Below are 19,046 nucleotides of genomic sequence, written 5' to 3'. Positions count from 1 at the left end.
AAAGAAAACAACATTATTTCAAGGTGAATACACCCCCCAAAATACAAATATTTATTGAAATGTTTTTTAAAAATGTTTTAATTTGACATCATTTTTAAAATGTACAGGGTCTCAGACAAGCTGACACTAATACGGACCCCACAGACAGAGCCTCCAGGGCCCTACAATGCTTCCAGCACTCTGGTAGTAATGGACGACAACAGTTCCTATCCAGAGGACGGCATTCAGGCTGGCCGAAAGCACATCCTCTTGATGGCTACCACTCGCACAGGATCTTCCTTCGTGGGCGAGTTCTTCAACCAACAGGGTGGAAACATGTTTTACCTCTTTGAGCCACTCTGGCACGTGGAGAGGATGCTATCGATTGGCTCGAGTGGCACAAATGCAAGCACTTCTGTTTGGGTATACAGAGATGTCCTACAGCATCTCTTCTTGTGTAACTTCTCAATGTTGGAGCGCTTCATCAGCCCTCCTCCACAGGACCACGTCACCCCTGCTCTGTTCCGCAGAGAGTCCAGCAAGGCCCTGTGCGAGGAGCAAGTCTGCTCTCCGGTTGCAAAAGACGTTTTTGAGAGGTACCACTGCAAGACGAGACGATGCGGGCCGCTCAATCTGACCTTGGCTTCTGAGGTCTGCTTTGGAAAACAGCACAGAGTGATCAAAACAGTGAGGGTCCGACAGTTAGACACACTTCGTTCTCTAGTAGAGGACCCTCGGTTGGATATGACACTCATTCAGCTGGTAAGAGACCCTCGAGCCATACTGGCATCAAGGATGGTGGCCTTTGCCAGTAAGTACCAGAACTGGAAAAGCTGGGCAGTGAATGGAGACATTCCTATAGAGGATGAAGAGGTCAAACGTCTCGAAGGAAACTGTAACAATATCCGCATCTCTGCCGAGTTGGGCTTGAGTCAGCCGAAATGGCTGAAAAACCGTTATATGCTAGTACGTTATGAGGATATCGCCAGGTACCCCATGCAGAAAGCAGCAGAAATGTACAATTTCACAGGGATTCCGATGACGACACAAGCACGGGATTGGATCCTCAAAAGCACGCATGCATCAACCGAGGCAAGTGGCGTGTATTCCACCCAAAAAAACTCTTCAGAACAGGTGGAGAAATGGCGGCTTAGTATACCGTTCAAACTGGCCCAAGTTGTACAGAAAGTTTGTGGGCCAACCATGAAACTTTTTGGGTATAGGTTTGTAGACAGTGAACAGACACTATTGAACAGATCTTTTAGTTTGCTTGAAGAAAAACAATTTATTTAGGCATAGATTACATTTTTATGCTTACATTGTTACAGGAAAACCAAGCGTGAAATGTGACAAGGTTTTGTTTTTATATGTGGACTAAAAAATATGCACAGCACACTGGCAAACTGTAGCACACTGGGATGCTGCTTATACTGAGGTACTTGTGCATGCTTCACCTGAATTATTTAAACAAAGCCTAACTGAAATTATGAGTGAATGATTGTAGATACCTTCATATGAAAAACATCATCTGTACTAATAAGATGAGTCATAATGTGCCTGTGAATGTGCTTATTTGTGTGTGTCTGGAAACAGTGTTTCCTCTTCTCAAAAAAATCTAAAAGATCATTATTACACAAAAAGGGAAGTAAAACAAGCAGGCATCTTATGTGTTATGCTGCTGCTAAAGTTATGTGTGGTCACCAGAGTCATTTCAAATTGCAAATTAAAGCCCAAAAGGAGTTTGGGCTTTGAGAGTTGTCATCTCTCACTACTGTAAGATCGAATTTTTTTTAATGCATCTGGATATTACAAGATATTAACTGAAAAAAAAAATCCACTGTATGATAAGGCAGTCAGTATAAAAGGCAGCCTTTGACAGCCAGCTGTGATCCCAGAGTAAAATTATAGCATTATTCTCTAAAAAGTGCAGAATAGACCTTCATCCATGCACATTTTTATTTGTTTAGTATTTTAAACCTTTTTAAAACACACACACACACACACAAAAAAAAAAAAAAAAAAAAAATATATATATATATATATATATATATATATATATATATATAAGAAAGTAAAATAACACAACAACAATGGCAAAATACTGAAGAAAACACCAAAATTTTCCAAAAGCATCTGCTCTTTGACCAGGCTTAAACGAGAAAAGCAGCAGCAGTTTCTTCAGGACCTTCCAGTATTTTCTGGCTAGATTAATGGTAGACTTTTGAAAAGCAAAGCATTCTTAAAATAGCTGAATAGCTACAGCCCTAATTCCAAAGCTATTTCATACATCACATATGTTTTATTTTTAGAATGACCGTCTGTGAAATATTGTTACATAAATATGAAATCTAGACATTCTGGGTACAGTGATGTTTTCTCTGCCCACATAATTTTAAAATCTTATCTCAACAGATTTACTGAGAACCAGAGATGGTCTCTTTGCACAAATAAAAGACAAATGTTATCTTATCTAAATATTCACATCACCCTCAAACTATTTCCTGGATTTCCTGGCCATGGAGCTCTAGTGTGCCAAAGCTTAGATGTCTGCATTAGCAACACAGTGGTTCTTTGAAAAGAGATACAGTAGTATCTTCATGCTTTATTTTAAAGTTTCATTTTCACTGCAAGGAAGCAGCACATCATGCAGAACACATTGTTTTTCACAGAAAGAGTTGCTTCTCAGAACAATAACACAAATTTATGTTTCTCTTTAATTGTACTGCTGCTATCTGTTTGCAACAATAAATAATTTAAGATCAGCTATTCCATTCACTGGCACTATAAGATAAATGTGCACTCAAGAGTCTAACATCTGTTAAGCAAGGAGCGAGAGAGAGCAGAGTGTCTGTCTATACACTAGTATTTCACAAAATATGGGTTTATTATGATCCACCATTATTGTAATGTCCCTTGGAATCATAATCACTGATTTAATGAGTCCATAGGGAAATTTTGCATTGACAAAACAGTGAAGCTGCCACTCTGCTTCAGCGTATGCGCTGTGATCGTCACGTAGCTTTCGTGAAAGCTGACTTCAAATTGAAAAATCAGTTCTCTAAGTATACGATGTTGTAATGCTGAGCATAAAGTGTGATTTATACCTGCAGGACTTCTGTTGCTAGTTCATTTTGAGGACATATGCAAATGCATGTTTCATTGACACAGGACTTTTCCTCTCCACAAATCAATATCAAATACATCTCTGATGTTCATACATGCCATAAAAGGCATATGAAAACAAATGTCACAGTATTTTTTCTTTTACTCGTTCTTGACTGATTTGGGACTACTATGAGAGCGTTGTGCAGTCAGGGCAACAGGAAATCAGCCTCGATGTGTATATGCATGTGTTCCACTCTCTCAGGATGTGCCACACCTTCTAAGTGGCGCTCTGTCCACACTAGGGCACAGACGGCCGTTGAACAGGCCTTTCATACTGTCTTTCCAAAGCTTGCAGTCTCTAAAGCACACAGCACTGCCTGTTTATGGCTCAGAGGCCTACTAGCCTGAGCTGACTAATCATATGCAACACAGAGGGATTATTCCACAGACTCGAATTGATTCATTAATGCAAAAATAACGTCTCAAACCGGACAAAAAGCTATTTGTGAGGGTGGAAAAATAGGATGTGTTTATGGAAAAAAAATCCCTTTCAGGATTTTTCTGAGTTGTTGCTTAGTCATGCAATCTTGGGTCTCATTGCTGATGTTTATCTTTAGTGTCTGGTTGAAAACTGCACTGGAAAAGTGGGGGAAATACGTGGCTTGACCAGAGAGAGAGAGAGGGTGTGAGAGCTGCTTATGCCAATAATCACCATCAACAAACAATAAATACAGGGCCTGGAAAACCCTCTTAATGATTAAATTTTCATTCTTCATGATCTCAATACTTATATTGCTTAAAATTGCTGTTAATTACAGTGTATTGTGATGCATTGTGTATTGTGCAGTTGTGCCTTCAACCTCAATATTCGAAATACATTACAAAATATTAACAAAATAACTGCCCAAACTGTATATAAAGTATAGATTATACAATAATTATATAAATAATATTGTTTAAATATATAAAATGTATTATTATGTAAAATGTAAATATTGATTAACCCTTTAAACGTCACAATGAGAAAAATTTAAAGTCACAGTCCACCTAAAAATGAAACCATTTGTACAAAAACCAAACCATTATGCCTTTTTTCCCCCACAGAACATAAAAGAAGATATTTTGCAGAATGTTGATAGATAGTCTTGGTTCCCATTAACTTCCATTCTATTTTTTGCTCATCAACTAGAATTAAATGGGAAATGAAATTGTTTGGTTACCAACACGTCTGCTTTTAAGTTCCAAAGAAAAAAAGAAAGTTAAGAATGACATAAGGGTTAGTAAATGACAGTATTTTTTTCATATTATTCTTCTAATGGATTTTGTTTCTTACTGTATAAAAGATTATTGAACTTTTTTCATTCAGAAAAATTAAGTACACTGAACCAGTTCATTAAGATTGTACACTACTTTAAAAAATCAGTAAAAATAATTTTCAAGTAATTCATTATTTATTCAATTAGCATGTATTAAATTGATCAAAATTTCAGTAATGGCAATTTTAAAAAAGATTTGTATTTTAAATGAAAATTTTTCTTTTGAACTTACCAAGTGTCACAGAATTCTGAAAATAAATAAATAAATAAGTAAATGTATCACGATTTCTAATAAATAAATTAATAAATAAAAATAAATAAAATCTAGCAGCACAACTGGTTTCAGCAAATCAGCATATGAGAATGATTTCTGAAGTATTGTGTGACACTCAAGACTGGAGTAATGGCTGCTGAAAATTCAGATTTACCATCAAGGGGAAAGAATCATTTAAATTTATATTCAAATAATGAACAGTTATTTAAAATTATAATAATATTTTACAATATTACTGTTTTTACTGATTACTTTCGGTCAAATAAATGCAACTGGTGAGCAGAAGAGACTCCTTTTAAAAACATTTAAAAATCCACCAAACTTATAAATGGCAGTGTACCATGCCACTTTATTGTGGAGATGCTTCTGCATTATGCCTTTAGCTTCTGGTATCCCAGGTGTTTGACTATAATTGGTAAAAAAATATGCTTTTTTTCCCTTCAGTTTTAGAAAACGCCCTAATGCCTCAGCATCTTGTCACTATTCATATGCTGGTTGTCAAGTTGTTTAAGCTCTGTGACAGTAGAGGGCAGTGTGCACACGAAAATAGAGCAGTTCTGAATCAGACAGGTCAGCTTCTTAAAATAACCTCACTCCTTTAAACACATGCATCAAAAGAAGTATTACTACAAATTTTAAAAGTTAAGCTTTGACACTGACACTCCTTTTAAGCGTTTGTGGCATCGTTAATCTCAAATCAGAGAATTGAGAATTGTCTGTCACAAACAAGTTACAGTTTCATGGAATAATGAATATGACAAACAAACCGTTTGTATTTTCAATACAGTAGGTTTGGAAAAAGTGTGTGTGCAAGAGCGTGACTGCCTGCCAACTTTCAGTAGAGCGGATGTAAAGAAACCGCTCATCAAAGGGTGTGAGGTCCAGCACTAATCCGCAGTTAATGGTGGACAGGGCTGCCCAGCCCTATCGCTCTGTTCCTAATGGGCACACCGCACTAATACCCAGCATCCCCTGCAGAAAGCACTTAAAATAGATGGATGTGTGTGTATTATATATATACATATACTAGTAAAAACCTAAATTTATTCAGACACCTTCAACATTTCTCACATTATCGCTAGTTTAGGAAATGGTAATAAAATATGACAAGAATTAAGAATTAAACTTTAAATGAAACTTTTTTGTGTCAGAACAAATCTTTAAAATCTAAAGCAATCAAAGAAAAAACACTTAAGCAAAACATTTTCAGGTCAAAGTTTCTAAATATTTTTTATTAGTTTTAATATATGAAGAATTGTGGGGTCACAGTTCACTTTATTTTGCTATCCTCACTTACATAAATGATGTATAGTGTCCTGCACCCACTAGTAAAAAAATAAATAAAAAAATATATATATATATCTGATGTCTGAATAATTTTTGATTTGACTGGATATGTTAAAAATGTCAGATAAACAAATATATTTTAGTCCTTTTTGCTACTTTTTAATATGAGTCTTTGTTATCATTACAATTATATTTAATTCCGAAAGTAAATTTGTATTTTCTGGTAAGGAGGAAACATAGTTACATTTGTAAACGCTCATTTCAAACACTCACCAACATCTAGTCATTTGTTCGAGAGGCTGAAAAGAAGTCACAGTAATGATCAAAGAAACCTCAAGACCGCAGACCATAAAAGACCTAACAAGCATTTCCGTGGTCTGTGGCTGCCTTTTAAAACTAATAAAATGGGGTCAAGCTTCGGTACCACTGTCATAATGAAAAAAACATCCAGACAATGTCCTCTTCCATAACCGTCACTCGTCTTTTCTTGAAAGAGTTGTTCGTCTCTTATTATTTGGCATATTAGCTCTAAACATTGTAGCTTTCTGTGAGCACTTTCATGTCTGATCTTTAATGAGTGATTTAATGCCAAAGGAAGCAGCCTCTATCAGCGGGTGTCATGGAAGGGAACGTTCTGTTCACAGAGAGGTTTTGTGTGGGCTCCAGCTAGACCTTTTCAGCTAGAACTCTTTCTTTAGCATTCGAGGTCACTGATACATAAATTATTTGCACTACCGCTTTAAAATGTTTACAAGTTTGGCAGAAGTCAGCCTCTTTGAATGTGTGGCAGTGACCCTGTCCTTCTCATTATTACTGCAAACAATCAAAATACACAGATACAAATCAGCTCACATTTCCATCCCAGAATGAGCTGGCAGTGCAAACACAGATGGTTCATGTCCTCTTCTCAGATAATATGCTTTTTGATTATTTTCTTTGCGGCATCTCTTTAAACGTCCAGTTCTGATAAAGGTAGCTTGGGGCGAGCGGTTGGAGAGATTTGGTTTCTGGAGACCAATTACAAGCTAAAAGCAAGCGGCTTGGTCATGTGTGTGCTGATAGGAGGAATGACAAACATCAGCGCTTCCCCAAGCAGCCCTGGCCCACCTCTAAACCCTCCCACTGAAAGACATATGTAGGGAAGACACTTATGAATATTTTAAAGAGATGCGCAGAAACCAAGCGCTGAGAGGTCAAGCATGTCCTCAAATCAGACCAGCCCACAATCTGATGGCAGTGGACTACGGATGTCGGTCACGGGGAGATTTATTTTTATTATAAGATGATGCCATTTGATTTGAATTTGTATTTAGATGTAAAAGCAAATAACTCCAATTTATATACTACCAGTCAAATTTTTTTTAACAGTAAGATTTTTATTATTTTTAAAGAATTTTCTTCTGCTGACTAAGCCTGCATTTATTTGATCCAAAATACAGCAAAAGCAGTAATGTTGTGAAATATTTTACTATTTTAAAATAATGACTTCCTATTTGAATATTTTTTAATGTAATTTTAAAAAGATATATTTTATGCATCATTACCTCAGTCTTCAGTATCACATGATCCTTCATAAATCATTCTAATATGGTGATTTGCTGTTCAAGAAACATTTATTATTATTAACAATATTATTGTAAAGTTTTTCCATTTAATATTTTTTTTATGACGCTAAAAATTCAGCTTTGAAATCACAGGAACAAAATCCATTTTAAAATGTATTAATATAGAAAACAGTTATTTTAAATAGTAAACATATTTCAAAATTTACTTCGGATCAAATAAATGCAGGCTTGGTGAGCAGAAGAGACTTCTTAAAAAAAAAAAAAAACATAAAAAATCTTACTGTTCAAAAACTTTTGACTGGTAGTGTAGGCTACATGTTTGCAACTTTTAAAAACTGAATTTGATCACTCCTTTCATAAGACCATATCTTCAAAACAACACAAAACTTCATCGTTTTTTATGTGTGTGAAGATTGTGAGATTGATATTGTCTTTATTACATAGTAATCTTTATTGAGCTGTCTCTTCATGAATACTGGTTGGACTGACGCTTGTGTCTATGCGGCTGTGTTCTTTTAATTAAGCAAACTGGGAGAAGTAAAGGAGATGCTTGGCAGCTTGTCAGGAAAATGGCATGTCAGGTCTATTATGGTCCCTCACAGGAGTGGCGTGCTGTCCATCATCTACCTGTGGGCTGTGGACCTTTCCCTTTGGATTCCACTGTAATGTGAGATGTTGGACATCTGCGTCTGGCTGAATGAGGAAAAGCTTTACACAGTTCTCTGATAATATAAACCCCCTATCATTTACACCAGCTTTCTTCTGCCATTGTGCTGCAAAACCTGCGGCTCGTAAATCTAAAAGGGGACTTGTAACCACTAAGAAGTTAAAGAATTAAAAAAATCGAATAGCATTACAATTTGTAAGATACTTGAACATCCAATAGACTGTATCATTTAACTCTTGACAAAACGTGATGCTTTTAATCCCCAATCCAATTGCTTTTATTCAACATTTGTTCAACTTTAATATTTTTGTTTCCATGGCTTTCCAAGTGTTAATTATAGTTTTATATTTTGAATTAGGTTTAATTTTTCTGTTTTCATTTTAATATTAGTTAATGTTTAGTTAATAATTTTGTTGTGTTTTTTTATTAGGTTTTGCTTGTTTAATATATAGCCTATGTAGTTTACATCAATATACATTTTTATTTCAGATTTAGTTTTAATAAATTTATTACAAGTAAAAAAATACCTTTACTAACTGAGAAAACTTGTCTAGTAAACTTACTGAAATGAAGTGGGATTTTTAAAATGTGGAGTTTACTTTACTTCAGGTAACAAAAGTTTGTATGGTTTTTATTTAGTTTTAGTTTTAGTTAACTATAATAACCCTGTGACTTATGTTTGATTCTCGTGTCAATCTCTTTACCTAGATTTACAAATGAGTTTCTGAACATAAAAGTTTCTCAATTTTGGATTTTGCTCATACTTTTTTGTAACCTTTGTTTGAAAAGAACTTAAAAAAAAAACATTTATTAATAATGTCCTAATGAGAATTTGTAATATCAATTAATCAAAGGGAAATTCCAGAAATCCTCACGTAAACCAAAAAAGGAAAACAGGGACAGATGTACATCAGTTTCCCACAAGAGCATCACGTTTCCCTTTTTTAAAAACGTTCCAGAGGACTTCTAAAGGTTAGTGGCATGCTGTGAGGTCAAGACTTTGCACACATAAATAATGGAGAGTTTATTCGTCACTGACACTCTATCCAAAAGCGCCTCGTAAACGCAGACCCATCAGTCATTCTTCTGGGAGAACCTTCTCAAATGACCTGAACTATGATTAGTAACTTCTGGATTATTTGTTCTACTCTTGTAATATTCATGTTCTCCGTAACAGATAGCATGACATTTTTTTGCCTCAGTGTGTGAGGGAATCCCACACCAGCCTCAGAAAGAGGGCATATTAGCCCACTAACTTAACATTGCATTTTTAATTGTTCTAGCATTGCCTAATGCATCGTTCAGCACAATCTGAAGTAATACGCTGAGTTCTATCCATCACAATTTATCTGACACGGAGAACCTCCTTCTTGTACTCATCTATAATGCAAGCAAAACAACTTTTATTGCAGAAATTATGATTTGGGGTTCCCACACTAATAAAGAAAATTGAATTTGTGCATATAAGAGTGTTATTACAAAACTAAAATATAATTTAATATTTTTTCCTTTTAATAAATGCTAAATAAAAAAAAACTTTTTCAAACTATTTCAGCTTGCCAAGTCAATATTCGTCATTTTAATTTAGCTTATATGTACTAAATAATGAAACAACTAAAACTGAAGTAGACTTAAACAGAAATAAAAATGAATAAAAACTATACAGATATTAAAAAATTGCATTTACTTGTAATAAATGCTAAATAAAATTATATATATATGTATATATATATATATATATATATATATATATATATATGTATATATATATATATATATATATATATATATATATATATATATATATATATATATATATATATATATATATATAATTTCTGCTTGCTATTCAACATTTCTCATTTTAATTTAGCTTTAACTGATGTACTAAAATAACTAAAACTAAAACTTAAGTAGACTTAAACTGAAATAAAACTAATAAATAGACATTCAAAAATTTAACAAATAACTAAATTAAATATTTAAATGTAAAAAAATATATATATATTATTTAAAACTGGCATCTCTATAATACTTTAATAAATAAATAGTTCGCATTTCTAACAATTAGTACTCGTTTATTTAAACTCTCTAATAAAAGCTTTATTATATACGATTAAAACAATAATTGGCTTATACTAACATACTCTTGGGACACTTTTCTTTCTTTTCTTGTCACTGATAATAACACGTTATTGTTGTTGTCTCCAAATCAAAATGAAATCAGACCCTAATTGGTGTGTACATTGACATGCAGATGATCAGCGCTCCTAAGGGATTGATAATGGGAAAATCTGAAGTTTAGTTCTCGTTTCTACAAGTCACAGGGAATGTCAGTACGCAAATTGTAAAGTTTCCTGACATGTAAGAAAGCACACTTCACCAAGCCCATTTCCAAATGTCGCAGGCTTTGATATCCAGCTCAGTGAAACTTGTGACTGTTTTAATTAAGGAAGAAATACAATGAAATGACAGAGCTAGAAGAGGAAATCTCATTCAGCAAATGCTTTTGTTTCTTACCCTCTTTCACAGCGCGACAGTTTCAAATGCACTTGCCAAGTTAAATTATTTCCTTTTTGCAACATGAAGCAAGAATACAGATATACTGAGAATTACACCCTGAAAAAACAGGCAGCCTCTTTGACCTTGAAGACCCGATTTGCTGACGATTCAAAACAAAACACATACACATTTGTATTCATTCTGATAGCATGTCAAGCAAAAACTTCAATCTATTCCCATCAGTGAGACAGTGGAGCCAGGACAGGGGCTAGACCAGGACTGAGGGAGAGTATCCCGGCACTTCCGCTGTTTATACTGCCTCAGGTTATATACAGCACTAGCAGGGCTGTTAACTGTGTTTTTACTCCTACAGATAATAAGTCAGATGCTCACATATTTCCCCTCAATTTTTCACATGGGTTCCGGTCTACAGGATCAACTTTCTACACAGTCAGCAACAGATATATATATATATATATATATATTTTTTTTTTTTTTTTTTTTTATGGTGATCAATCAAAATCCAATGACAGCAGGCCCGGGCAACTGGCCATTTTTAGCTTCTGATGATGCTGCTACAATGATAGAGGAAGAATGGCAAGAATTTTTTGTGTAACACTGTTACAAAAAGCTATTGTTTCAGATTTTAATAAGAAATGTTTCTTGAAAAAAAATTTATTTTATTACAGCACTTATTACTGACTGCACAAGATACATTTCAGTCAGGAAAAGGATTTTATTAAAATGCACCACAAGTCTAATCTAAAAAAAAACCTAGTTTAGTTTAGTTGTCAGTAACTTTTGGTAAATTAACTAAAAAAACACACACACACAAAAATCTATATTAATAACAGTTAGTTTTTAACTGAAAGGTTTAATGTATATGTCCTTTATATGTCCTTTGAATATGTATATGAAAACAAATATCATCTCACACAAGCTCACTTCCAAGAGCAGGATCTTGTTTCTCCCGCCACAAACACCACTGGGCATTGAGTGTATACATACACTTTTTCCCAGAATGATTGATGGCAGCCACTTACTCGCAGTGAATATTCCAGTTAAACTTTCATTCTTAATTGCAGTGTCAACAGTGCATCTCTAGCTCCCGACCTGCCTCTTTAGCCCTGAGGAGACACCTGACCAGATTCCAGCCACCCCACATATAAACAGTGTAATCTCTCAGCAAATAAACACAGCACACAAGCAAAGCTCAGCAACTTAATATCCTACTTCCTTCCTTTGTGTAGACTTGACAGCTTGTAGGGGGCTCAGGGAAAAGAGAGAAAAAGAAGACATATTTTACAGGTAACAAGACTAAAGTGACCGCCTCATTGAAGCAAGGTTAAGTGCACTGAGGAAATGTGTGCTAAAGCCAAAAATATATCTGAAATATACAATATATTCAATATATCAATATTTTTTCTTGTCATACAAAAGCCACGCAAACTAAATATATGGAGATTTTATACACAAAATCCTTCCTGAGCAGTTAAGATAAGCCATGTTAAATAAAGCACATTATACAATTAAATCTATCTTTATAGATATATGGTGAAGATGTTAGAGAGAGAAAAAATCTTAACTTATGAAATACATTGAATTAAGAGCACTGTTTAATTTAATGCCTACATAACCATATTTAATAATGTATATAATGTATATAAATAAATTTAGATATACATAAAAACCACATTAACAGTGTACATTTAACGTTGTAACTAAAATATTTTTAATCTTGAAAAATATGTGCCATACAGTATTGTTGCTGTAGTACATTTTCACCACCTGATGGCAGTATTTCCTGCAACTCCAGCGATTTCCTTTTTCAAACGCTGGCCCAAATTCTTGCTTGAATTTGAATATATACTCGATCATGTTTAGCTAGGCAGTAAATATGTAAAAAAAAATACTATCAAGAAACAAGAAAGAAACGTACATATTAAAAGTAAATAACCAAAAATGTCTATAATATAACGCATATTCTCTCCTGGCCCTTGACAAAAACAACTTCATAGACTAGTCTTGTTAATAACTGACTTGAAACGTTTGTAGCACAGCACTTTTCTCCATTTTTTTATAACGTGTTTTAATATAAGAGTCAGTTTAGCACTGTAGATTCTTATTTAAGATATGTGGTTTGTCTGAAGTAATTCTGAAGCTGGTCCTAAACAGATATTTATATGCAAATATGCTTATGGTAAGATAAACACACTAACTCTCACTGTATGCATTTCTTTCATTCTCTTTTTTTGTTTTAGTTTTAAAGCTTAAGTTAACTAGCAAAATTAAATATACAATACTAGTTAAAAAGACAGAGAGCTAAATATATAGTCATGTTGACATAACCCTTGGCCTTCATACTGCCTTAAGGGGCACCAAAAGACTGTTTTCTCATTTTTGTTTAAGTAGAAGTTACCGGCTGGTAAGCAACATTTCCTGCAGATCACTCTAATCGAGCTTAAGCGCCAAAGGATGAAGTTCAATACGTTTTTGTAAAAAATGCTGAAATGCTGTTTTAAGAAGAAGAAAAAAGTTATCCTGTACCTAAAAATAAGATATATCTTTTTTTTTCTTTTTTTTTTAATTAAATAATTAATAAGATATTTGCAATATTTCATATGTATTTCCAGTACTTTATAATACTGACTTTATTTATACTCCTGTTAGTGATATCCTTACAAATAATATGTTAATGCTATAAATTATTGATCTAGACTTTGTAAAGAAACACAAGAGCCAAGCTCACCTTTAGAAAGCAATTAAAGAAATATGACATAAAAATAAACCATAATAAATACATTATACATTTGAGATTTTCAGAGTTTCTTGTTGGTTCTTCCCTTCAGTCACATTAAACTAAAGAACTGGAAAATTAGTGTAGATGAGGATATAAAACAACTCAACCCAGACAAACTAATTTTGCTGTGAACAAGACAGAAAAGATACAGATTAAAATGTAAAAAAAAATAAAAAAAATACTGAGACACATACACACAATAATTTTAGAGATCTACAGTAGAGATTCTAGCTTTTGATCAGCAAACTCAATTAAGCAAAGGGGTTTTGAACTGGAGTGGTGTGTGTGGGCTGAACAAAAACAAAAGAAGGCCCTGGTTCAAGGCTATCATATGAATTGTTTTTCATATGAAAAATGCACGGAGTCAAAAGTTTTGTGATAAGTGACAAAGCAGGCGGTGCCTTGAATTCCTATGTGGGATGCAACACAATTTAATAAAGAAAGAAGGTCTTGAGAGGAAAAGTGTGACGTGAAGGTTAGCTGGAGGTCTCGAGCTAGATGAAAGTGGGAACTCTCTCTCCCACTGCTGTCAGCACTTTTTAATGTGAACTTTGCGATTGATTGGCGGGCCCTGCCAGGTTCCTCTCCGAACTTTCCCCGCCATCCCGTCTCCTACAGTCACCCTCAAATCTTCAATCCAGTGACTCACACTTTACTGACCGAATGACTCTTTACTGACTCTCTCTCTTCTATATTCCACTAGAATTATAGCATTATCATAATTAATATGCAAGTACCTTTAAAAAAAACACTAAACACATACAACAATGCAATAACGCAAAACAGTTACAACTGGAATTGCAATGTAAGCGAAAACATATTTCTAAATTCTGTACAGCAAACATTACAACCTGGAGTTAAGATGAATCAGTTATTTATTATTATTATTATTATTAGAATTAAATTATGTATATGAACTAATAGGTATTCAAGGTAGGAATTTATATAATATTTACATATCATATATATTATATAGAAATTCCTACTTTAGATTCCTATTAATACCTACAAAAGTTATCTGCCACTAAAAGCACGTCATTCATAAATGGTATGTCTAAAATGGCCACCCTTATCTTCTACACACTGCATATTACACAAGTCAAGTTGTGAGCTTTGTCTCAACGGCAAAACAGAAAAAAAAACCCTAATGCTCATTTCACATAAAGGTCAGAAATTCAATCACACAACCCCAAAGCATTTCAATAGTAAAGTATGTACTGTATGGGTACGGCTAGACTTTTTAATGATTTTGTGGGTCATACTAAATCATTTTTCAACAAGCTGTTTGCGGTTATCTATTAACCCAAAAACCCAGGGGAGAGTCAAAGGAATCCAAAATATAGATGTTAAATCATGAGCCTACTGCGCTAATTTTAAGTGTTTTATATATATATATATATATATATATATATATATATATATATATATATATATATATATATAAAAGACAGTACATACTACAGTACCTTGTACATTATGTACAAGAGATAACAGTTTTAGATCCATTCTGATTTATTAACCTTATCCAGACATATTTCCAACACAGACTAATAATTCAAACCCTATCTCTACAGCCTCCAAAGCAATCCTCCATGTAAAGTAAATTATTTCATTATTAATGTAGTGAATTGCATCTAGATTGCTTCTTTAAAAGTGTAAAAAACAATAATATTTCTGCCAAAAGCATAGTCTATAACATATTTAGTTCTGTTCGTCACTTCTCTTGAAAGCATTCCAAAACATAAAAATATGTTCTGCATTTCTTCTGCATAATAAATTCAGTCAAAAATTAAATAATGCGCCTATAAATCTACTCTGTGAATAGAGGTGATTATCAGCGGTTTGTAAATAAAAAAAAAAAAAAAGAGGGCAGAGGCTCAACTTGACTTGAAACATACAGTATACGGCCTTAACGCATTGTCAAAGATTTCATTAGTCAGTCTCAGCATGATGGTGGCGCTATACATCAGAGAATGACAGGGCAAGAGAGACTTTGCTTTGACTTTTTGCACTAAAGGCCACAAACAACGCTGTTCTTCAAAGCAAGAGTGAAAAGTGTAATTCATCTGAACCACCTGAGAAACAAAAAATACACCGAAAGCGAATAAAACGAAACTTCCTCTCAGAATAATGTTACCGTGGTTCAGATATTCTACAGTATGCTGTATCACGGCAGGCTTACCCTGTTCTGAAGACAGCCAGCCTCCTACCTGTCTGTGTGAATGCAGGGACAATCGGTTTGGTATGTGGAGCAGAGGTGGGTCCAGACATGCACTCATGAACACACGTACACACATACAAACATAACCCACACACATACGCGCACGCGCCACGATCCAGCGGACAGGAGAAGTAAGCAAGCTGGTAGAACTCCTGGGGCTTGTGAATCCAAGCTGAACTTTGGAGCAGCCTCTTAACAGATGGCATGAGTGGGTAAACTCACTGGCTGGTCCCGCACAAGCACCCTACTTTACAGGGACTGCCGCTTTCTAATCAGATTAAATCTGTTCATTGTTGGGGTCAGTATCTGTTTGAAATCAAACTCCCCGATGCACTGCCATACTGTACTGTGTTTCAGTATATTACAGGGAATGAATGAAAAGGATTTAACCTCACGGCTACTGTTAGACTAGTTGCTAGAGTCTAAACTGATTTCGAAATGGATATATATGGTCTGTGTGATAAAAACAGTGCTTAAATATCAGCGGTTACTTTTAGGGTTATAACCCAACCAGTCTGAAGGGCCTATATATAGGTGGAATGTAGCCCTGTGAAACTCTACATCTATTACAGTATGTCTGAAAGCATTAAAACCCTTAAAACATTAACCCAAAATCACATCATTTTATCAGTACATAAAACAACCATGGTTCTTAAATTATTCAATCAGAAAAAGAGACTTGAAAATAACTAACATCATTTATAGATTTGCCTAATGCTTTAAGTATTGGAAATGCTTAACATTCTTTTTCTATGCTAGGTAAATACCTACTGTTCGAGACATTTGTCAGTGTATACGCCTGGGTGCACAGAATAGATGATGAGGAGATGAACGAGAGGGAAATATTGCCAAAAAAATAAATAAATAAACAAATAAATACAGCATTAACTTGCAAAATAAAAAGTCAGCTTTTACTGAACATCTTTCTTTTAAAGATTTTTTTTCCTGCCATTATACTGTCCATCTATAAAAGATGATACAATTATGAACACATTCTTTCTACAGCATTTTAAATCTAAGAAATGTGGAGGGAATGGTATAACTGGAAAAACTTAAATATGGAAATACATTAAATAAATAACATATAAAACAGAATAGAATAAAATGCACTTTTTTTGGAATTGGATAAATGGCTTAATACTCAGAGAAGGAAAAAAAAAAAGGGGAAAACATTGCACAGATGTAATCGTACCACGTGCTGATGCTCTATGTTTAACCTTAAGGATTAGACAGGAAGTAATAGAAGCAGTCTTTTATGCTGTGATGTGTCAGACTGTCTTTAAGAGGGGATTGGTGGGTCAACAACACAGTTCAATTACTACTGCACAAACAAACAAAAGAGCTTACTTCCTGTCGAAACAGATTGTTGTAAAAAAATTCCAAGCACATTATACATTTTCAATAAAGATCAATTATGTATGGGGGAAAACATTCAGTGCAATCTAAGGCTAAAATAAGGATGCTTTGGGTTGCATAGTAAACACTATGATTAACATATTCCTAATTATTTTCCCACTTCATCATTACTCGTTGACAATTAACATTTGCCATGACTTGAGGCTGAATTAATCTAAACTTTGATACCCTCATGAAATAGACACTCCGTTTTATATTTTGCATAGTGTTCAGGGCACATATTATACAAATATACAAAACTACTTTTTAATGTTCTAAGGCTATAATTACTGACTTCAATTATAAACCATTGGAAGCAATTTGATTTGATAACTGATTGTTTGTTGAACATGATGGAAAAATAGGGGAAAAACGGAAAAGGAACTAAAAACTAATTAAAACAATTATGAATGTACAAATGGGTTGAATTATGGGTGTGGCTTGATGCACGGGTGACGGTAGCTTACAGGAAAGCTCAGGATAGAACTAGCACAACCCATTTCTATTTCACCATTTCTAAGAACAAGAACTTTAAACCCTGTCCTGGTGACCTAAATCATGTGCCCAAGATCAGTAACTTCCCAACACCGCATGACTTTGGACTAATTGTCCTTCTCACAGTTCCCTGAACATGTCACATGATACTAACACAGGATTTTCCTAAAAAAAAAAAAAACATGGGTCAAAACAAACACTTGACCTAGACAAGAACAGACTGCCCTAAAAGCTTTATTATTTAATTTCCTTCTGGCGGTGAATATAACAAAAATGGCCAACACTACAAACAATCATCAATTAATCAAAGTTTGTAAAGGAGGGCACCGATGAGAGAAAAGAAAAGGCATTCTTACACATCGCCGTGATGTTGGCCTCAGTGGAAAGCACTGGGCAAACAGCAGAAACTAGCTGCTTGTGAAGGGTAATGGGACATTGAATGCCAGAGGACAAAGGCGGAAGTGGCTGCAGAGAGAAAGATGAAGTAATCTCGGAAACAACTAGACACACTCCACTTGAATTTTTGCCTCAAACAAGATTAAAGTGAAGTTATGGCAAGGATATCAATCTTCTACTCAGAGACAAACTAAAAACAACTGACCAAAATGTGAAAAATGCTAAAATACCCTATATGTTCAATAATGAAGTGAGTATCATTTAAATTGATGAGATATATTTAGTATACATTTACTTGACAAAATATGCACTTTGGTTTTGGTTATTTGGTTTGGAAGAAAATACCATTTTAGCTTTTATACTTATCATTCATGTTTAATTCAGTGCATTACATGGCATTTAATCATTTGCAAAGGATGTGTAAAGCAGTGACAGAAAAGAAAATGCATTCCTACACATCGCTGTGATGTTGGTTTCAGTTAGCTTTCTTGGTAAATTTAGTAACAGTTTTTTTTTTGTTTTTCACTGTGGTATAATATTATTTTGGACTTGATCATCTACATTGGTTTGCAGTTCATTGGTAGGTTTCTGTACTTTTATAGCAGCTTTCCATGATGTGATGTCACAAAAATTACCAAACATGGGTAGATCAATTCGTTTTACTTAGTTTTGAAGAAGTCCACACTAGTTACAGATTAAGTACACTAAAGTATGCTTTCCATTTTTTTTTACTAAATGCCCCTCTGTAATTTAGGAACAGTGTGAAAGTGAATGTGAATTGCAGTGCCCTGTCAAAAGGCATCTGCCCAAGCCATTTAAAAATTCAACACCGTTAAATCCGTTAAATGAGGATAACATAGAGTTTTTGTTTCAGACCTGTTGCATAAAGAATCCCCTCCCTGCTGCCTAAAGCCCTACTGAGAAAGACAGCCTTTTAATGAGGGGGGGATAATCCAGCAAAACACCCCCACTAATGAGCTATCATCATGCAAAAATGCCAGCTTGATACACATTAATTGGATTCCCACTTTTTTAAACAAATTA

General features: G+C 34.4%; 2 protein-coding genes across 3 annotated transcripts in view; one reads left to right on the top strand and one right to left on the bottom strand.

The window, feature by feature from the left end:
* chst3a (carbohydrate (chondroitin 6) sulfotransferase 3a) overlaps positions 1 to 1,733 on the top strand; it is a 6,560-nt gene extending 4,827 nt beyond the window's left edge. Inside the window, exons 2-3 of the mRNA XM_059565505.1 lie at positions 1 to 23; positions 108 to 1,733. The exon at positions 1 to 23 is cut by the window's left edge and continues 163 nt beyond it. Coding sequence (XP_059421488.1) covers positions 1 to 23; positions 108 to 1,272 — 1,188 coding nt within the window. The 3' untranslated portion in view covers positions 1,273 to 1,733. The remainder of the gene's footprint in view (positions 24 to 107) is intronic.
* The window catches only part of cdhr1a (cadherin-related family member 1a), a 35,439-nt gene extending 19,637 nt beyond the window's left edge, over positions 1 to 15,802 (bottom strand). Inside the window, exon 1 of one of the 2 annotated variants that reach the window (XM_059566131.1) lies at positions 15,678 to 15,802. In XM_059566131.1, coding sequence (XP_059422114.1) covers positions 15,678 to 15,792 — 115 coding nt within the window. In that variant the 5' untranslated portion in view covers positions 15,793 to 15,802. The remainder of the gene's footprint in view (positions 1 to 15,677) is intronic. The other variant, XM_059566129.1, reaches the window with a different exon arrangement.
* Positions 15,803 to 19,046: the final 3,244 nt, after the last annotated feature.

The sequence above is a fragment of the Carassius carassius genome, chromosome 14 (genome assembly GCF_963082965.1).
Source record: "Carassius carassius chromosome 14, fCarCar2.1, whole genome shotgun sequence".
NCBI lineage: Eukaryota > Metazoa > Chordata > Actinopteri > Cypriniformes > Cyprinidae > Carassius > Carassius carassius.
The sequence above is the reverse complement of the archived record's forward strand: the minus strand, read 5'-3'. Positions and strand labels throughout refer to the sequence as shown.